The 22443-nt window shown below is 43.7% G+C and overlaps 1 protein-coding gene across 15 annotated transcripts in view; it reads right to left on the reverse strand.

Annotated features, from left to right (window-relative positions):
- Nucleotides 1-22443, reverse strand: part of LOC123507196 (nuclear receptor coactivator 7-like) — a 157072-nt gene that overhangs the window by 118169 nt on the left and 16460 nt on the right. For 11 of the 15 annotated variants that reach the window (XR_006675614.1, XM_045259887.1, XM_045259886.1 and 8 more), the window contains exon 3: nucleotides 3921-3992. The exons of 3 other annotated variants lie outside the window; for them this stretch is intronic. Coding sequence is in view for 11 of the 12 variants with exons in the window: in XM_045259887.1 (XP_045115822.1) it covers nucleotides 3921-3992 (72 nt within the window). In the remaining variant the exon portion in view is untranslated. Of the gene's footprint in view, nucleotides 1-3920; nucleotides 3993-5281; nucleotides 5589-22443 lie in introns of all 15 variants that reach the window. One more of the 15 variants, XM_045259896.1, reaches the window with a different exon arrangement.

Here is a 22443-nt window from a genome sequence, read left to right on the forward strand (position 1 = left end):
TCTTTCCTTTAATCTGACACACAATGGAGAAGAGGATAGGGGGACTTGTCTTTATTTATTTACTTTTTTCTTTAGGCCTGCTACGTGAGGGAAGAAAAGAATAGATAACTTGATTATGTCTCTATTTCCTTTCTTTTGTTCCGACACATGAAAAAAAGGACAGGGAAATTAGTCTTTTCTTTCTTGATTTCTTTTCTTAGCCGGACACATGAAAAAGGAAAAGGAACTATACTTTTTTCTTCATTTTTCTTCTTTTGGTTTGACACGAGAAGAAAGGAGAGAATAAATAACTTGTTTAATTCTAGTTCTTCATATTTTCAAACCTGGTAAACACAAACCACGATGAGACATTTTTATTTCTACACTCGCCTGTGAACGTTACATTGCTAAAAACAATGAACCTAATCTCTTAAACTCCTTGTAGAAGAAATAGTTAACGCTATGATAATCAGCTAAGACATACACTCCCTGATTTGAGGTTAAGTCAGGCCAAGATTACGTCACAAATATTGAATGTAACACGGAAGGAGGAAGTTAGACACACACTCACTTGCTTTAGGTTATTTTAGGCTAAGCTGAAGCTACGAGAGGCAAATAGAACACAGGGTAGGAGAAAGACACACACTCATCGCCACTGAGGTTATGCCAGAGTAAGCTTAAGTTACGAGAAAAGATTGCAACAGGGAAGGGGAAATATGTACAATCTGGTATAAAGTATTGTCACATGCTGGAAGATTACCTCATGTATGTACGTGCGTGTGTTAAGGGGCAGAGAAAAAATAATATACACACGTGCGGCGTCCAGAATACATATACATATATATACAACTTCGTGGGATTTGAATAAATATATACAGTGAAAGGAAAGATACAGTAATAGGAAGAGGACGTGAGGGAAATTATTATACACTCTCACTCTCTCTCTCTCTCTCTCTCTCTCTCTCTCTCTCTCTCTCTCTCTCTCTCTCTCTCTCTCCTGACAGACAGCCTTGGAGTGGAAATCAATTCACTTTCCCTTCTAGTTTCCTCTAAAGACATGATGGTCCCCCTTCTTCCTCGCCTGTGTGTAATTCACCACGGTCGCCTGCTGGTCACCCAGCCAGTCTTTCTATTACGGAGCGAACTCAGAGCTCATAGACCGATCTTCGGGTAGGACTGAGACCACAACACACTCCACACACCGGGAAAGCGAGGCCACAACCCCTCGAGTTACATCCCGTACCTATTTACTGCTGGGTGAACAGGGGCTACACATTAAGAGACTTGCCTATTTGCCTCGCCGCGCCAGGATACGAACCCGGCCCTCTCGATTGTGAGTCGAGCGTGCTAACCACTACACTACTACGGTGTGTGTGTGTGTGTGTGTGTGTGTGTGTGTGTGTGTGTGTGTGTGTGTGTGTGTGTGTGTGTGTGTGTGTGTGTGTGTGTGTGTGTGTGTGTGTGTGTGTGTGTGTGTGTGTGTGTAATCTCAGCATCACATCCGGAACAACCGTTTAATAAGGCAATTAAAATAACCTCCCTTTACTCTTCCTCTCTAATTAAAATATCAAAAACTATCCTGATTAATCTGACTGTCATCCGATCTCTCTCTCTCTCTCTCTCTCTCTCTCTCTCTCTCTCTCTCTCTCTCTCTCTCTCTGTTCATACCCTCACTTCCTCTTACCTCTAATTAAGGTAAAAAAAAAGTGGGAAAAACAAGGTAAAAACAATGAAAATAATAATAATAATATTGAATATACCAACAACAGCAGCAAAAGCAACAAGCAGCAACAACAACAACAACAACAACAACAACAAACATAAACAATATACAACAACAAAAAACAACAATATCAAAAACATAAAAAATAATAATAATAATAATAATAATAATAATAATAATAATAATAATAATAATAATAATAATAATAATAATAAATAATAATAATCATAATAATAATAATAATAATAATAATAATAATAATAATAATAATAATAATAATAATAAGAAGAAGAAGAAGAAGAAGAAGAAGAAGAAGAAGAAGAAGAAGAAGAAGAAGAAGAAGAAGAAGAAGAAGAAGAAGAAGAAGAAGAAGAAGAAGAAGAAGAAGAAGAAGAGAGAAGACAAAGAAGAAGAAGAAGAAGAAGAAGAAGAAGAAGAAGAAGAAGAAGAAGAAGAAGAAGAAAAAAGAAAAAAACAAGAACAAGCATAAGAACAAGAAGAACAAGAACAAGAAAGGAAAAAAGAAAAGAAAAAAAAAAAATTAATGAAAGAAACCAAACCAAAAAAAAAAAAAAAAAAAAAAACATCAACCACCACCACCACCACCACCACCACCACCATCACCACCACCTCAAGCTCAAACAGTGCGGGGCAGAGGAAGCAGCGCAGGCCAGACACGTGATGATGTACATACACCAAAATACGCAGAGATTAAAGCTTAGGCCCAGGTGTTTTAAAGGTGATATTAACGTGCACCCCAGACACGCTACCAAGACCACGGGGGAACGGCAGGGGGTAGGGAGGGAGGGAGGGAGGGAGGTAGGGAGGAGGGAGGGAGGGAGAGACAGAAGGGAGGGAGGGACTTTAAAGCACAATGTTGGAGGGAGGGAGTTAGGTAGGCTCTCTCTCTCTCTCTCTCTCTCTCTCTCTCTCTCTCTCTCTCTTGTAGTATCTGGATTAAATTGCATATTTTATATGGAACGAGAGAGAGAGAGAGAGAGAGAGAGAGAGAGAGAGAGAGAGAGAGAGAGAGAGAGAGAGAGAGAGAGAGAGAGAGAGAGAGAGAGAGAGAGAGAGAGAGAGAGAGAGAGAGAGAGAGAGAGAGAGAGAAGGGAGAGGAGGAGGAGAGAAGGAAAATGAGGGAGGAAAGGAGGAGAGAACGACACAGATTGACAGGCTGAAGAAAGTTATCACCAGAGAGAGAGAGAGAGAGAGAGAGAGAGAGAGAGAGAGAGAGAGAGAGAGAGAGAGAGAGAGAGAGAGCAGGGTGAGGGAGGTGGGGAACAGGGACAACGCCTTACCTTAGAGAAAGCCAGGAGGAGGAGGAGGAGGAGGAGGAGGAGGAGGAGGAGGAGGAGGCGGGGACATACTACCGCAGTGAGGGAAATTGCTGGGAAAGAGAGACAGAGAGAGGGAGAGGGAGGGGAAGGAGGGAGGGAAGAAAGGAGGAAGGGAGGGAGGGAGAGGAATGCATCTTACCTTAGGCAGTATGAAGGGAGGGGAGAAAGGAGAGGGAGGAGGAGGAGGGAGGGAGGAGCTATGCCGCAGCCATTGAAGGAAAGAAGGGAAGGAGGGAGAGAGGGAGGGGGGGAGGGAAGGCAGACAAGACATGTTATACCGATATTAGTAAGGAAAGAGGAGGGAGAGGAGGAGGAGAGGAGAGATGAGGAAAGAAGAGGAGGAGAGAGGAAGAGTGACATGGTTTTTGAGCGGTAAGTCGAGGGAGGATGTAGGGTGGGTGGCTTAGAACAAGGATTGAGAGAGAGAGAGAGGGGGGGAAGAGGAAGGGGAAAGGAGGGGAGGAGGAGGAAGAGGAGGAGAGGGATACTGTGATATAAGGAAGGAGGGAAGAAAGGAAGACAAAAAAATGAATAAAAAAAAAAAGGAAAGAACGAAGGAAATTTTGCAGCATAAAGTAATAGAAGGAAAACAGAGAGAGAGAGAGAGAGAGAGAGAGAGAGAGAGAGAGAGAGAGAATTTTCATCGTATATACATGGAAGAAACAACTATATCTTATTTTACTCTTGAGAGAGAGAGAGAGAGAGAGAGAGAGAGAGAGAGAGAGAGAGAGAGAGAGAGAGAGAGAGAGAGAGAGAGAGAGAGAGAGAGAGAGAGAGGGGAGGGGGTTAGGGGGGGATCCGTGCTGTACATCATTACCGAGGGAGTGAGGGAGAGCAGGGAGAGGGCGAGGGAGAGGGGTGGGGGATTTACGTCTTACCGCAGCCAAGGCACCACTGCATCTGTCACGTGACGCCCTGCGGCCCCCACGTCGTGTGACAGCCGTCGCCCCCTGTGGCAGACACCGGGGTTAGAGTGTGTGTGTGTGTGTGTGTGTGTGTGTGTGTGTGTGTGTGTGTGTGTGTGTGTGTGTGTGTGTGTGTGTGTTTGCACGTATGCGTTTATGTATATATGTATATATGTATACATGTATGCATGAATGTATGTATATATTTCATGTACCAGAAAACAAGAGCAGATATTAGGTAAAAATTTACATTTCACACAAAAGAGCAAACGTAAGATAAAAGCAGGACATGTTGAAAAAATAAATAAAAAATAAACAAAATAGTAAAAAATGCAAAAACGCAAAACAACTTACGTGTGTGTGTGTGTGTGTGTGTGTGTGTGTGTGTGTGTGTGTGTGTGTGTGTGTGTGTGTGTGTGTGTGTGTGTGTGTGTGTGTGTGTGTGTGTGTGTGTGTGTGTGTGTGTACTGAATTGTTATTATTATCTTATAAACATTTAAGATAGCGTCGATAATTTCATATTGGCTTCATTAACCAGGTGAGAGAGAGAGAGAGAGAGAGAGAGAGAGAGAGAGAGAGAGAGAGAGAGAGAGAGAGAGAGAGAGAGAGAGAGAGAGAGAGAGAGAGAGAGAGAGAGAGAGAGAGAGAGAGAGAAGGCAATTGGATGAAAGACGAAGGTGAAGCAAAGAGAAAGAAGAAAACTAAGAATGTCACTAATGATGAAGGGAAGAAGAGAGCGTGAGGATTCTAACGAGAGGAAATAAATGAGGGAGAAACGAAAAGGGAGACGAAAATAGAAGAATGAAAGTCAGGGAGAGTTTTTGATAACAAGGAAGAAGACAATTTTTAAGAAACACTGAAAAAGAGAATTCGCAAGGTAAGTGTAAAAAAAGAATTATGAACTGAAGGAAATGTTAAAGAAATGAAAGAAAAGGAAAAGAGAAAATTAAATACACAAAACTGAACGAAAAGAAATAAATGTGGGAATAAAGATAATCAAATAGAAATAAAATGCGAAAGATTAGATAAATGTGGAAATTAACAAAAATAGAGAGAGAGAGAGAGAGAGAGAGAGAGAGAGAGAGAGAGAGAGAGAGAGAGAGAGAGAGAGAGAGAGAGAGAGAGAGAGAGAGAGAGAGAGAGAGACGAAAAGAATTAAACTTAGAGCGGAGAAAAATGCAAAATAATTCAAGTGAGAGTAAAAATAAGGATATGATAATTTAATTTGCATCCAGAGAGAGAGAGAGAGAGAGAGAGAGAGAGAGAGAGAGAGAGAGAGAGAGAGAGAGAGAGAGAGAGAGAGAGAGAGAAAACACGCACATAGGAACACTTACTTCTCCTTAATTTCATCTGATATCCTTCGTTTGAGGGACTTATCCATAGGGGAGCGGGGAGTTTTGGGCGTCCCTGGCATGGGGTGAGCTGCCTCCTCTACACTCATCCTGCCCACGCCTCCCTCCCGCCCCCTGACTCACCTTCACCCTCCTAACTGTGGGTCCACGAATCCCTTTACCGAATAGACCGTTTGGGGGAAGGACTTAAAATTTCCACTGGCTAGTCATTCATGTCACTTTGGGTCCTAATGAAGGGGAGGTGGTGGGTTGGGCTGCGTGAGTGAATGGCGCTGTTTTCCTCACGTGACTGAGATACATGAGGGAGGAAAGTATGTTAAGATTTTCATAGGTGTGAAGAGAAGAATTTCAGGTGTTTTGGGCAGGTGTGTGTGTGTGTGTGTGTGTGTGTGTGTGTGTGTGTGTGTGTGTGTGTGTGTGTGTGTGTGTGTGTGTGTGTGTGTGTGTGTGTGTGTGAGAGAGAGAGAGAGAGAGAGAGAGAGAGAGAGAGAGAGAGAGAGAGAGAGAGAGAGAGAGAGAGAGAGAGAGAGAGAGAGAGAGAGAGAGAGAGAGAGAGAGAGAGAGAGAGAGAGAGAGAGAGAGAGAGAGAGAGAGACAACAGTGCTCACTAAAACACACCAAGCACGTTACAGAAGCTTAACTTGTGTGGACTTTACAAGCACAGTACAACAAACAAGACAAAGCCCACCTACACACACACACACACACACACACACACACACACACACACACACAGGACACTCGTGGGAAGAACTTAATCTACTGTAAGGTCTCCTCTATCACACGCTGGGATGCATAAACAGACTAAGAGGTGCATGAACGTGTCGCGCCTCGCCCTCTCACGCCTTCACTGCTGCAGCGCATGTGTGGTGGCTGAATAAATGAAGGAGGGTGGGCGGCGAGCGGCGGGCGCGGTCATGGGAGTAAACATTAACACTCTGACCCGAGGCTCTGTGTGCGGCTGAAAGGATGAGAGAGAGAGAGAGAGAGAGAGAGAGAGAGAGAGAGAGAGAGAGAGAGAGAGAGAGAGAGAGAGAGAGAGAGAGAGAGAGAGAGAGAGAGAGAGAGAGAGAGAGAGAGAGAGAGAGAGAGAGAGAGAGAGAGAGAGGGGAGGGGGGAGGTACGAGCAAAAGGAGGAAGGAAGGTAAGCAGCTTAGGAATAGGAGCCACCTTTAGGAGCCACTGCTAAGCCCTACCACTTCAGTAGCGCGGCAAAAAAAAAAAAAAAAAAAAAAAGTTCCACTCCGAGCCAACACTTCAAGAGACAGCAGGGAACTCACTCCTCCAGCCACTCTTGACTCGCACACTCAAGCTGATGATGATGATAATGAAATTAATAACAAAAAATAAAGAAATAATAATAGTAATGATAAAAATAATAATAAAAACGTGAAGAGAGAGAGAGAGAGAGAGAAAGAGAAAATACCATTCGTCTTTCCTAGCTTCTCTTTCTTGTATCTCTAGGGCAGTCGTTACGTGAGCTACACTCCCTGACCGCTGTGCCTGTCTGTCCGCTTGTCTGTCTGTCTCAGTCTGGCAGTTTATCAACCTGTCTAACATCTATAAATTTATGTGTTTCTTTGTATGTCTGTCTATCTGTGTCTACCACTCTTTCCCTCCCTCTCTCTCTCTCTCTCTCTCTCTCTCTCTCTCTCTCTCTCTCTCTCTCTCTCTCTCTGTAAGAATTCTGAAGAGATATTTCCTACTGTCAATCTTTCCTCGCTCCTCTCCCTTCCCCTCCCTTCTCATCCCTCTCTCCCTCCTCTCTTGCCCTCATCCTCTCTTCTCGTCGAAGAACAAGATGTGGTGGGGGGAGGGGAGAGGGGGAGGGGGAGGACCTCATTGTGTGGGGGGAACCGACGGAAGCTTTCGTTAGAATGAGCTATCGATTGCCTCCCCTTTCCCTTCCACCCTTATCACACCCTCGCACATGCCTGCCCTTTCCCATGCTCACCCTCAATGCTCCCTCTTCCCCTTCTTCACCCCAACAAATCCCCACACATGTTTCGCTAAATAATTACAAACAATTATCCATCTCGTTCAACACCTCAAATGCCTTTAAACATACTTTTCTAACACGTTCACTTTAATTACACCATTCTCTCTTTCTTCACTTTAACACATCTCTACATGTGTATAAATAATCACACAATTCTATATCTTCACCTTCACTGCCTTATATTTCACCATATCACGTTAACACACTTCACCCTCTTCCTCTTCTTCACCCACACCCGATCCCTATGTAGGTTTCTTCAAATATATCTACACAGAATGTTCTCTTTTCACCCAACACATGCTGACCAACAATCTGCTCCCTTGGTACACTCAAGCACTGTGTTCTATCTTCTACATCATAATCATTCGACGTTCTCAATTTATTTATCAGCACTTTTCCTTTCCTAAGCATCCCATCGGCACTTCCACTCAACGCCGCCACACTCACACTCTCACACACTCACACGCATACACTCACGATCTTTCCATCAGTCCTCCATGCACATTACAACAGTCTCTCTCTCCACACTTCTCCACTCATTTCCACTTAGTCACATCTCCAATATCACGACTCCTCTTCACCTCACTTCTATAAGATACCTCCTCCTCCTCCTCCTCCTCCTCCTCCTCCTCCTCCTCCTCCTCCTCCTCCTCCTTCTTCTCCTAATCTTAATCCTCATTTTACGTGGTATTAAAGAGAAACTTAGAACAAGCTTTACTACCTACTTACCCACCACCACCACCACCACCACCACCACCACCACCACCACCACCAACAACAACAACAACAACAACAATCACTCTTGCAGGAGTAATATCCAGCTACTCGATATTCAGAGAGTAACACGGGCCGACAGAACATCAGATTCCCCTCCTTCTTGGTACACACACACACACACACACACACACACACACACACACACACACACACACACACACACACACACACACACACACACACTTGCCCGATATTGCTTCACAGAAAATGAGGAAGATAAAAAAAGGAATCGGAAGGCCAGTTACTTATTGAAAATATACGAGAAGGAGGAGGAGGAGGAGGAGGAGGAGGAGGAGGAGGAGGAGGAGGAGGAGGAGGAGGAAGAGAGAGGATGTCTGATGAAAAGAGATCTGAAATTGGTGAGAGGTAATGGAGGGAGGGAATGAATGACGGAGAGAGGCAGGGAGGGAGGGAGGGAAGGAAGGAAGGAAGGAGAGGAAGGAAGCAGGAAGCAATATAAAAATCAAAGGAGATGAAGGAGGAATAAAAAGAATTAATGAAGGGTATCCAGATTCCAGCAACGATATAAAAACACGATGAATGAGTCACTGAAGGATGGGAATATTACCTGATCCATGGAAGTGAAGGGACGCGAGGCATGAGAAAGGTACGTACGTGAGTCAATATAGAAAACGAGGGAATACATCAATAAATACGAGTTTTCAGAAGGATATGAACGTATACAATGAAATAACAGCTTGTATTTTAGTACGACGAAGGAAAAAAGAAAACGGGAATGATTAAAAGGAGTCAGGATAGGAGGAAGGGGACGAAAAAAAAGAAGGTAATAAGTTGATACTGTGAAAAAAGAAAAGATATATCTATGTAAGTATTTAATTATGGAAAAATATAAAGAAAAAAGAGAGGAAATAGGAATGGAAAGTAGAAATCAACGTAGGAAGGAGGATAAATGAGGCTATAAATTGAAAAAAAAATATATATAAATACTTAATTATGGAAAAAATAATGAAAAAGAGAGGAAATAGGAATGGAAAAGAGAAATCAACATAGGAAGGAGGAAAAAAAAAATAAGACTATGAATTAATGATCCACGAACAAAAAAAAAAGAAAACAAAACAAATAAATAAATAAAAAGGAACATAAGGTTTACTGTAGAAAAAGAATAAAATAAAAAAAAATAAGAAGACGAGAATGGAAAACAAAAACCAACATAGAAGAAAAAAACAAGAGGCGATGAAATGAAGGCATCACAAGACACGGGGAGCAAAGATTAATTATACCGAGGTTCTTCATTGACAAAAATATAACACGAGACAAATCACTCAAAACTGAAAGCTCTGGTAACGAAATGAGAGAAAATGAAAAGATCGAAACATGAAGACAAGAGAATGACCAAAAAAAAAAAAATATATAACACGAGACAAATAACTCAAAACTGAAAACTCTGGTAACGAAATGAGAGAAAATGAAAAGATCGAAATATTAGGATGAAAAAAAATATCCGCATGACAAAAAACAAAAAAAAATATTACACGATAAATAACACAAAACTGAAAACTCTGATTAAATGAAAGAAAATGATAAGATCGAAAAATAATTAAAAGAGAAGATCCGTATCACAAAAAAAAAAAAAAAAAGAAATTACACGTGACAACACAAAACTGGAAACTAATTAAATGAGAGAAAATTACAAGACTGAGACATAAACACAAGAAAACATCCACATGACGAAAAAAAAAAATATATTACACGTGACATAACACACAACTGAGAACTCGGATTAAATGAGAGAAAATTAGAAGATTGCAACATAAAAACAAGAGAATATCAGTTTTTTTTTCTTTTTAATACTTTTTTTGGAGATTCCCAGAACGGGGCAGAATGAACCAAATGGCGGGACAATATATATAAACATTCCGGACAAAAGAAAATGATGACAAGAACGTAAAGAATTAAAATAGAAACCTTTAGAGCCTGAAAGGACCCACTCATTTCAACACACACACACACACACACACACACACACACACACACACACACACACACACAAGTTAATAAGGCTCTTGTAACCATTTCTCGTTCTTCTTATTCTTCTTTATTATATGTTTATTTTCCGCCTGTCTTCCTCCTCCATTCTCCACCATCACGCTCTACCGCCTCCTCCTCTTCCTCTTCCACCTCCACCACATCCTCCTTTCCTTGTTTTCTTCTCTCTCCTTCATCTTTCCTTCTTACGCTCCTCCATTCTTTCTCTTTCACTTCCTAATTCTCTTCTTTCACCACTGTCTCCTTCTCTTCCTCCTTCCCGATCTCCCTCCTCTTCTTCCTCCTTTTCTTTTTCTTTTTTTTCTTTTTCTCCATTCTTTCTATTTCACACCTTCATTCTCGTCTTCCTCTCCCTCCATCCTCCTTGCATTTTCTAACTCGCCTCCTCCTCTTCCTCCTTTACCGTCTCTTTCTCCTCCTCCACTTTCCTACCTGTCACTATCAACGCGCCACTAGTTTCCCGAATCGTACTGCGCCACACTACACCCATCTCTCTCTCTCTCTCTCTCTCTCTCTCTCTCTCTCTCTCTCTCTCTCTCTCTGAGACAGCTTCTACTGGCCGGTCCTTCCACGCTTCCAAGCTTTCCTTTTTCCATTATCAATATTTCAAACGAACGCAGAGGATGAGTCAACTTTTAATTAATCACGGCCAAACTTGCACCAGTTTTGTGTGCCTCCTGAATTTTAAACGAGGTAAGATCTATCAATACCTCGGCGGTTCGGATCCTTGCCCCACCAGCCTCAGGGGTTCTCAAGGCTCCGTGCACCAAAGCCTGAACCTGGACCCCCGTGAACGCCGCTGCCTCTCCTACACGCGGGATTTGAGGATATACAGACCGCGGAAGCTGCAGATGCTAGACTTGAGCTCTCTTGGTGTGGAGGGTCAAGGCCACGCAACCAGTCCATCTCCTAAGTGAACACAGCAGCAGCAGAGATAAGGGAAGTTTTCAGAGTGGTGGAAGAATGGGATGGACTCAGTAATCAGGTTAGTGCTGGGTTATTAGTGCTTTAAAAAGAATATGAGACAAACTTATGGTTGGGGATGATAGGTGGAGATAAGTAGGCGTGTTTCCTCAAGGGACTGCCACGTGTAAGGATGGTGGTTTATTGCAGCTTCCCTTATTTTCTTGTGTTCTTATGTTCCTCCACACGATATCAGCCAAGTAGGTACGTATTTTACATGTATGTTTTTTCATTGATTTTTTTTTTAAGAGGTGCTCTAGGCAAATGTAGCCAAAAGGAATAAGAAAAGAAAGAAAAGTCCAGAGAGGTGCTGGTCACTAAAGAGCGTAAAGAATTATCCAAAATTAGAGAAATGTGTTGAAACTTTCCTCCTGAGAGAGTTCAAGTCATAGCCAAGAGGGGAATACAGAAGTAGGCAGGGAGTTCCAGAGTTTGTCTTTACCACGTACTTACATTCTGCTTCTGCCCTACGATGCCAACTAATAATCGTGGTCAAAAGTTTGCTTGTTATTTTTAAGAAGGGAAATTTGGCTAAGGGCAACAGAAACGATTAAACAAAAAGGTTCATTTAGATGCCAATCCACAAGCAGGTCTGAGATAGTTAGGCAAATGAATAGGGTAACATCTTGAAAACTCCCTCTTAAATGAGTTCAGGACACAGTAAGATGGAAATACAAAAGTAGGTAAGGACTGCTACACTCACTTCCACTGTCTGGTATTGCCTCTCAATTTCTATTCCTGTGGTTTGTTGATAGTTTGCTTATACCCTTTGACTACTAAAGGCAACAGGACATTTGATATAGTAAGGCACTAGAAGATAGAAACTAATACGTAATGTCCTTTTACTTCCAGATGTGTCTTTCCATGTTAGAGTAGACCATCCTATTAAACCGGAGAAGCCGTGATAGTCAAAGGGTTAAATTCTTATCAGCAACTCAAAGGACACGAGTGCGAGGGACTTGAGACTTTGTGGAAAGGAGGGAAGTAAGTTACTAAACTTCTAACCGTGTACAATCTATTATAGGCCTTTTACGATCACCTACAGTCTTATCACGTCCATCTACCGTCCTCTCTCTCTCTCTCTCTCTCTCTCTCTCTCTCTCTCTCTCTCTCTCTCTCTCTCTCTCTCTCTTCACAACATCCAGGAAGTATACTTAACAGCAACGACAGCAAAGTACACACGAGAAAATGCGACACAAAAGAACCTTAAGTAGATTACTGAGCCGCCACAGACCGTACCCATCCCTCCACCACTACCACCACCACCACCACCACCACCGCTACTGCCTTGTCCTCTCTCTGTCCCACCGCTATAAACACCGCCTTGTCCTCCATACGGGGTCTAGTGACAAAGGTGTGACCGCCAGATAACTTGTCTGTCTTAATGCTCACTCACACACGCACACACAAAGGTAGGAGACTCATCTACTAATAATAATTCTACACACGTATGGTTTATATTGCTCTTCGTTATCATCAAACCTATCATCTTTAAGAGCATCTTCTAAATTATTGTGACGGTGTATAATACAGATTTCACACCTTCATTACGAGATTCATTATTTCCATCGCTCTCAGAATAACTACTTCACCTCCCACTGTTCCGCCACTATAAAGCTTACCTTTGAAGTAGTACTCTTTATTACAAACTATTTCCCTTTATTAGTATTGTTTTATCATTATTCTCACTATTGTTATTACACGTTGCACAAATTGTCTCTATTTTGGTAACTGTAATAACTGAACATTATTATTATCACCATTATCATTATTATTATTATCATTAATTTCATTACTATTCATATTATTGTACACCTGATATCTGCCAGTATTGTAATCTTTTTTTCCAGAATTGTTACTCATGTTAGCTACCTCACAGCTTCATTATGGCGCTCATCATAGCTTCTCTCACTTCAGCCTTCACTACGGCAAAATCCACACTTAGGCTTCTTTCTCTACAAATGAGGGCGAGTGGACCCATTTTTGAGGCGCATGAGGATCAATTACACGCGTAGCAATCATGACGTGAACAATACCCGCTCCCTGTATTTCCATTACAGCCTCCGAGCCGTAGTAGGTCGAGGACACTAAGCAGAGCGGAAGGTCACATTGGAAGCGCTTGAATCCCTCTCTTCCTCTCTCTCTTTCTCCCTCTCTCTCTCTCTCTCTCTCTCTCTCTCTCTCTCTCTCTCTCTCTCTCTCTCTCTCTCTCGCCAGCCAGGAAGTGAGTCCCAGCGCTCCTCAGCCACCAATCTTTCCCCGCCTTTCATGCCGCTTTGATCGTCACGGAATTCCTCTGATTATGCATCTCTTCCAGACTCCTCGCGAGAAAAATCTTTTGCTCGTACATCGTTTCTGCCGAGACATTCATTACCACAGACGTTCACCACTGCACTATTTTCCTCCCCAAGCCTCGCACCTTATCTCACCTCGCCTCATGTCAGTCCCTCACATCATTTCTTCCTTCCATGTCTTGTATATCATCTTTCCTATCACCCGACATGAATTCCTTCTTCCCAAACCTCACACATCGCTTTCTCGTCACTTATTCAGTTTATTCCTTCTTCCCATGCCTTATCGCACACATTCCCATCATTTTATACGCACACCCTCCTTTCTCTTTCCCCGCCTTCACACCATTCCCTTTTCACGCTTCCTGCACGTCACATCAAGTCGGAATCACATCATTTGAAGTTATTTAATTTATTTTGGTTAATATTCCCATATCTATTGTGTGTTTACTCTATTTCATCTCATATTTTATTGTTAATTGTTATATCCACTCTCTCTCTCTCTCTCTCTCTCTCTCTCTCTCTCTCTCTCTCTCTCTCTCTCTCTCTCTCTCTCTCTCTCTCTCCCCGCCTGTAACTGAAACACTATTCTGGGAAAGCAGTCAGCAGGAGGCAATATGATTCGTTCTACCAACTATGATTCAGAATAATGATGATGATGATGATGATGATGATGATGATGATGATGATGATAATGATGATGATGATGGATATGGGGATGGCAATGGTAATAGTGGTGGTAGTAGTAGTGGTGGTGGTGATGATGGTGAGTCTTTTTCCAGCAGTGCGTAACTTCCACTTAATTAACATGTAAACACACCAAGCTGCACCGTTGTAATTCACCTATTCATAAGTGTAAATAACACCTACACTACAATTAATAATGGCGGCTTTTATCATTAGCACAGCCTTCAGTCCAGCTTACGTGTGCCATCAGTACCTTGGGCGGTGGAATTAAAGCCTGGCCGTGCCCTCCGTCACTATAATTCACTCCCCACACCAACGCCTCTCCCTTTCCCCTCGCAGCTTAAAACTACAGAAGTGTCTCCCTCATTGCTAATACTTCCACTCCCCTTATCTACATAATTAGGCCATAAAAAGTCCATCCGTCTTCATTTTTTGGTAAATCCTTTTAATTCTCTCACCCTTCTCTCTCTCTCTCTCTCTCTCTCTCTCTCTCTCTCTCTCTCTCTCTCTCTCTGTGTGTGTGTGTGTGTGTGTGTGTGTGTGTGTGTGTGTGTGTGTGTGTGTGTGTGTGTGTGTGTGTGTGTGTGTGTGTGTGTGTGTGTGTCCCTGAAAATAAAACCCCTCCCCAGCCAGGAAGGTGCGCGTCACAGGTAACACGTGTCACACTGCCACAATACAACCGCCACAACACTCGACACTCAACACTCAACACTTTCCCATCTTCGTTCCAAACTTTGCGGCCACAATTCATGTTGTCACTCATCCTCCCTCGGCTTGTTACTTGAATCAATACGTCGCGACACCCGATCTACAATTCCGTCATGTCTGGTCTTGAACTTGAAACATTCCATTTTAAAGACTGTTGGATTTATTGAAAGAAGTTAAGGAGACGCCGGCCTGACCAGTAGCGCTTGTATAGGTAGAGCGGTCAGGTGGGCCAGTGGGTCACCTGTGTGGTACATAACTCATGGAGGGAGTTTCAGTGAGTGACTGTGGGGCTGCGGTGACCTGCCAGGCAACATGCGGCAAAAAATGACTTGTCAGGAGATAAACGAGATCAACCTTCACTAGTTAATTATCCAGTGCGTGGGCGTGGCTGACTTGCAACACTGCGGCGCCACGCCAACTGGCTCCGGCTGCTATACGTGCCACGCGCCACGCGTCGACCAAATAAGAAACGTGATACACAAGAACCATCACACTAGTATATCATCATCAGAGAGAAAGGATTGCACCTGTCTGTGTGTCAGCCACACTTCCATCCTCATCAAGTTCTCAGCGACGCAGGTGTCCTGGCGGCGAGGAATTCTTTCATTATTGCTGCCTGATTGCATTTCCAGCTGGATGGAGGAAGACACAGTCCCTGCTGGTTAGTGTTGCCCTGCCCTGCCTTGCCCTGCAGTGCACAGGACAGTCTCTGCAGCAGGCTTTCGGAACTCATCAAATCTCGTCCATTCATGAGGCGTTGAAGCAGCGCCCTCTGTGTGCCGCCCATTGAAGCCACCAACTGGCGCGCGGGTGTGGTGATCTAATTTACTTCTCAGAGGAGCTTATGTGTTCCTGGAAAGGCGCGGCGCCGAATACTTCTGTGAATCTTCCTCTGCTGCTCCAGGGTGGTGGTGATGGTGATGATGGTGGTGATGGTGGTCACTTCCACTGTGGTTCAGTAGTTTCCAGGAAGCAAAGGTCAGAGTGGAGGGTTTATATTATTGAACTAACAAGTTCTGAAACTATTGTTATTTTTTCTCACTGTGGTGTTGAAACAAACCTGAGTGACCCGGATGTAATCATGAACTTATTCAACTTTTACTGAGGGATAAAAAGCTCAACTGAGCGTCAAATTGCTCAAACTTTCACTGGGCGCCCAACTGGCGGGACGCAGGCCACCATCCCTGGCGAGCCTGTATGCTGGGCGCGAGAGATGCGGGGCGGGGCAGGGCGGAGCAGGGGTGTGGGGCGGGGCGCTGGGGAGGGCGGCCACTCTGGCGCATCGCCCCATTAGGCTTCCTCTTGCTTTATTCCATTCTTTTTTACAGCCAGTCAGGCCACAAAGCCCTTGTGCATATTGTAAACGCGTGCGCAAAGGTCAAACGTGTGTGTGTGTGTGTGTGTGTGTGTGTGTGTGTGTGTGTGTGTGTGTGTGTGTGTGTGTGTGTGTGTGTGTGTGTGTGTGTGTGTGTGCGCGAAGGTTGACCTGAGAGATTGGACACGTGCACATTCATCCATTTCACAATAATAAATCCCGTCAACTCAAGAGTTCTCATCAAAGCTTCGTCTTGCCCGCCGCTACCGCCGCCACCACCACCATCACCACCACTGTTTCTCCTTGAAGGTAAACAAGCCCTGCCTCGTGTCTTTCATCCCCAGTGACCTACAACACGTCTCGCCACGCCCATCCCATACCCCTGACACGCGCCAACACAAACTCAACCCACAGCTAATCATTTCTTTGCGTCACCTTATCTTCGTTCCTTTGTTTCATTTATTCAGCCTCCTAAATCTATATTTTCCGTCCACTTTTCCTTGTTACGAGATGCACGTATACATTTTTTTCACTTCATCTGTGCATGAATGATTATCTCTCACACCAGATCATACATTAATATTTTGCAATACTTGAGACAAATACTGTAGATAATATTGAAATTACACGAATTTTCTGCTGACTTTTAGCTTACGTTATGTTAAGTTAGGAAAAGGAGAGGTTCGTAAGAATTAGATTAGGTTGGTTAGCTTAGATTGATGAAATTCATTAGGTTCAGTGCTAATTATTTCATCAAGTAGATCAACTTCTTAAAACAGCATATTATGTTCAGAAAACAAAGTATCATCAACCATCAGATTATTATTCCAATTTTCAGTGTCTTACAGGCTCAGAATACAATACCTTCCACTAACTTTAGACTGTGGTGTCCCTAAAGGATCAGTATACAAATAAAAACTACATCATATAACACTAGTATACACTGCTTTACATGTCTCAGAATATGGAGAACCTTCCTTCTAACACACGTATCTTCTCCTCATGGTTTCCCTAGAGTCACTGATTACCGCCATGCACAACTCTACTTCAGTTTCCAGACATCTATCCTTTTCCTGGGGGATCAACTCACTCGGATCTGCAAGGAGACTAGCAATAAAATGAGCTTTATTTTCTATTTTTATGTTACCCTTTGCTAGTTTTCCTCTCTTAAATAAAAAAAGTTGTCTGCAGCCCTTGCCTCAACTGTGTCTCCCATCCTTGGCAGTTTTAACACTCATCTGTCTTCCCCTCGATCGTTTTCCCTCGACTTGTTTCCTCCATTAGTCTTTAAACCATAGCGACCTTCCAACATATATACTGTTACCCAAGATTTCAGAGTATTGCCTTTCCCTAACACTGCAAATTGCTTCTAAAGTTTCCAAGGGTCTGAGTTAAAGTTTTCTCCAACAACAACCATTTCCTGACCTTTGACCGCCAGTGTGTGTTTCGCAAAGGTAGCCCCAGAGCTGATCATCCTTTCTAAGCAGCCAGGTGGAGTGTTTCCTTGCTGGTATATAGAATTGTGAGCTTTGGTAAGTTCTATATTAATTTTCTAATATATTGTTTCTATTTGAAGTCTCTCTCTCTCTCTCTCTCTCTCTCTCTCTCTCTCTCTCTCTCTCTCTCTCTCTCTCTCTGCTGAATATGATTTTTTTATTTTTTTCTCAATACTATTTCTATCTGAGGTATTTTTTTTTCTTATTTATCTTTACTTTTGTATAGACTGAAAGGTTATGATAATTTGACATCTGCAAAAGTTTGATAGATACATGTTTTCCTTGGCGTTTTTCCCTCTGCTGGTTCCCTTGTGGCGAGTGTATTAATACCGCGGTGGACGGCCATTAATTGTTCCGCGCCTAAATCTATTAACTGAGATGTGTGTGGCGGCTCCTCCCATCACAACTCTCTGCCACTCATCACCGGACTTATAATTGAACTCTGCGTCCTGTCCAGTGGCTTCCTCATGACTCCACTCTGCCTGTCTTTACGTCACTTTGACAAACGATCTCAGGCGACGGAAACAGAGCGGACTTGTGTTGCTACTTCGCCCAATACTGTAACGCGCTCTGCTGCAAGACGTCTCCTTCGCTATTCTGAAACACTTACCTCTCTTACCACGATTGTTTTTGAAGACCATGTAAACGATTAACTGGATTCTCAAGAGTGTTTATAATGTTAATAGAGTAGGAATCGTGTTAATCTGTTATCTGAGCCGTAAAAATAACCTCCAAAACCAGTGCAACTTTAACTAGAGCCTTGTGAAAGTAATCGTGGTGAGAGAATAGAGCGTTTCATTATACAGGTTCTTGTTACTTGCAGGATAAGATAAGAGATATGTTACCTGGGAATAAAATAAATGTCTTCAGTCCGTCATCTCTTTACAGGCAAACATCTCGTCTTCCTTTATATTTCTTCGCATCTCTCTTTACGACTCGGACAAGTTTGAAAGAAGAATATCCAGTCGTTTCCAAAAGGTGTGGGAACTTTTTTAACAGCTCAAGCATCTTTACGAGCCAGCAGAGACGAGAAAGTTTTAATTAAAGTATATGATAAATCCGTCTCTTTCACCTGATTCAGTTGGTGTTAGTAAATAAATAGCGAATAAATAAGACTCAACGCGGAGGCACACGCGGCTCCTGACGGTAACACGCTAACTCACTATATAGTCACAACACGCCACACTTCGTCTCGGTTCTCGCCTGCAGTCCCTCCACGCGTGACCTTTAAGACTGAGTAAGAGCATATTGCCTTCCATGCCAAGTCGCGCCTGCTTGAAATAGTCCTCCTCCTCAGCTGACCAAGGAGTGTTTATTTACAAAGATTACACCAATGTTGAAAAAGAAAAAATTGGTCTCGATGATTTGTGAAGTACTTTAGAAAACATGGAGGCAAGAAATACACGTAGTTCCTTTAACCCCTTCAGTACAACGATGTGTTTTCATATTTATTCTGGTTACTATTTGGTGAATTTATACAGCTTCAGAAACTTATGTGAGGATTAAAATAGTGAAGTCTCTGGCCATTAATCTTCTGACTTCTATAAACCCTTCCTAATGTCAATAATGTGGTCTAATGGTACACAAAATGAGTGGTTAAAATGAGTCTTAGTAATGAAGGGTTAACATTTTGACAGCCGTGCCTTCCGAGTGAGTGACTGCACTATTATGAATGGCAAGGATTGGAATAGACAATTTGCTTAATAATGTCCTATAAAGACTTCCGCAAAACACGGGGAGGGGAAAGGGACACGAGGTACAGTATAAGATAATGGGAGAGACATAGGACACGAGGGAAGAATATGGGAGAGCAATGGGACACAAGGGAAGGATATGGGAGAGCAATGAGACACAAGGGAAGAGTATGGGAGAGCAATGGGACACAAGGGAAGGATATGGGAGAGCAATGGAACACAAGGGAAGGATATGGGAGAGCAATGGGACACAAGGGAAGGATATGGGAGAGCAATGGGACACAAGGGAAGGACATGGGAGAGCAATGGGACACAAGAGAAGAGTATGGGAGAGCAATGGGACACAAGAGAAGAGTATGGGAGAGCAATGGGACACAAGGGAAGAGTATGGGAGAGCAATGGGACACAAGGGAAGAGTATGGGAGAGTAATGGGACACAAGAGAAGTATGGGAGAGCAATGGGACACAAGGGAAGGATATGGGAGAGCAATGGGACACAAGGGAAGAGTATGGGAGAGTAATGGGACACAAGAGAAGAGTATGGGAGAGCAATGGGACACAAGGGAAGAGTATGGGAGAGCAATGGGACACAAGGGAAGAGTATGGGAGAGCAATGGGACACAAGGGAAGAGTATGGGAGAGTAATGGGACACAAGTGAAGAATATGGGAGAGTAATGGGACACAAGTGAAGAATATGGGAGAGTAATGGGACACAAGAGAAGTATGGGAGAGCAATGGGACACAAGGGAAGAGTATGGGAGAGCAATGGGACACAAGAAGAGTATGAGAGGGTAATGGGACACAAGGGAAGGGTATGGGACAGCAATGGGGCACCAGATAGGGATACTGTTTCGCTCTCCGGTAACCAGTGTGGCCTGTGCGGGATATTGAGTTACCCGGGTTGATGCAGGGCCGGGATGCCTTGTTTCCGTTTTGTCTCGGCTTGAAAGGACCTTCCCCTCGCTGACAACAACCTTGGCGGAGTAAGCGGATGAAGAGCGGGAAGGGAGAGGACACGGCTCGGCTCAACATTAGTGCCAGCTCCTAGTGGTGGTGGGGGTGACGGTGGTGGTAGTGGAAAGTGAAGTGCGCGCTTACCACACAAGGGAAGCTCAGTAAATAATGGGGGAAAGTTGGTGAGCGCTGGCAGAGAGTAATAGTGAGTGTTGGTAGAGGTGATGGACGCTGTTGTGGAGTATTACTGAACGTTACTGGGATTATAACTGAACGATGCGAAGAGTTGTTGAACGCTGGTGGCAAGTTGTGGAGCGCTGTATCGGACTTGTGGAGTTGCTGAACACTGGCTGAGGATGAGACAATGTTCGTTAAGTCTTCCAGAATGTTTGGTTTGGAAAGCACGTTTGCATTCCCTTATAAACAATGTTGATTATATTTATGATGGATGAAAACGTATAAAATAAAATAATGAAGATATATTTCACTATTTATTTAGCCTTTCCAGCACCTGACGTGACCTGACCTGTTCCTAAATACGATATATAAACGTAAACAATTAAGGTTTTCAGGCAAATATTTCCCATGGGCGAAAGTAACGCGAGAGGGAGCCGAGAGGAGGGCTGGGGTGAGCAGTGATGGGGAGGCTGCCTGCAGCCACAACTCCCTGGACAGGTGTGTGGGAGGCAAGTAATGGGGTCTGCACCAGCCAGTGTTCCTTCCTCAACACTCCCCTTCACTGCACACCATTTCTAAAACATCGCCCTCTTTTTCTCTGTTCAACACCAAACATTAATAACGCGTTATAAACATTAATGATTGATGTTTATAACGGCTATGTGTGTGTGTGTGTGTGTGTGTGTGTGTGTGTGTGTGTGTGTGTGTGTGTGTGTGTGTGTGTGTGTGTGTGTGTGTGTGTGTGTGTGTGTGTGTGTGTGTGTGTGTGTGTGTGTGTGTGTGTGTGTGTGTGTGTGTGTAATTCACCTCGGTCGCCTGTTGGTCACCCAGCCAATCTTCCCCATTACGGAGCGAGCTCAGAGCTCATAGACCGTGTGTGTGTGTGTGTGTGTGTGTGTGTGTGTGTGTGTGTGTGTGTGTGTGTGTGTGTGTGTGTGTGTGTGTGTGTGTGTGTGTGTGTGTGTGTGTGTGTGTGTGTGTGTAAGATTAATATTGAACATTTATGAGTAACGATTATGACCTTAGAAGTTAGCTTAGTCTTAATTATTAAGACTAAGCCAACTTCTAAGGTCATAATCGTTAATTATATATGTCCAATACTAATCTTACAGACAGACAGACACCCACACCCACACACACACACACACACACACACACACACACACACACACACACACACTTTTCGTCGAGATATAACACCAATTATATTTATTTTACTCAAAAGGTCAAAGGTTTCCGAGCCTTGAGAGGATGTCGCCTGCACACACTCAGCGGCGACGTACACACGCACACTCTGGGGCGGCGACCCGTGATCGTTAACGTGCAGGAAGACGGTAATGACCTCACCTGAATACCTTACTTGTTAATTAGTGAATCCCATTACCAAGATTTTCTCAATCGACTGACTACCTAAGCTAATGATGCCACGAAATGGCTTCCTGTTCCTGTCACCGCCATCAAGGGCGCCGCCCCCCACTACGCAACAGTCTCGAGGACTGCTCTTCACCGCTCTTCACAGTGATCGCTGCCAAGGTCAACGACGTGGACTATTGACATGGAGAGGCAGGACTCCCTTAAGGACGGAAGCATCACATCAGTGGGGAGAGTGTGCAGAGCTAGCTGGACGTGCTGCACACACACACACACACACACACACACACACACACACACACACACACACACACACACACACACACACACAGATAGGTGAGGCATTGATGTACACGGTGGAAGAGACGAGACCCCCACACACGCACACACTTTGAGATCTACAGCCCGTGGTGACGTAAGGTGACTCAGAAAGACCTGCCCGCTCCCGTACACAGTCTGGCTGGAGGTGGCGGTGGTTGTTAGGGAGAAGAGGAGACTTAAGCCGCAACACTGGCCTGGGTGGAGGAGCATGGCTGTACCTGAAGCATAGGAGTGAAGGGTTCGTCGCCCACTGTTTGTTCTCACGCGAGGTAAAACCAGCTTTCTGAGGTCAGGAGTTTAACCACTAACATAATGAGGGAATAAAACTATTGGCCAACTTTTCCACCACTCAGGTTAGTTGGTGAGGGAACGAGTAAGTTTGG

This window comes from Portunus trituberculatus, chromosome 21, assembly GCF_017591435.1.
Source record: "Portunus trituberculatus isolate SZX2019 chromosome 21, ASM1759143v1, whole genome shotgun sequence".
In the NCBI taxonomy this organism is placed as follows: domain Eukaryota; kingdom Metazoa; phylum Arthropoda; class Malacostraca; order Decapoda; family Portunidae; genus Portunus; species Portunus trituberculatus.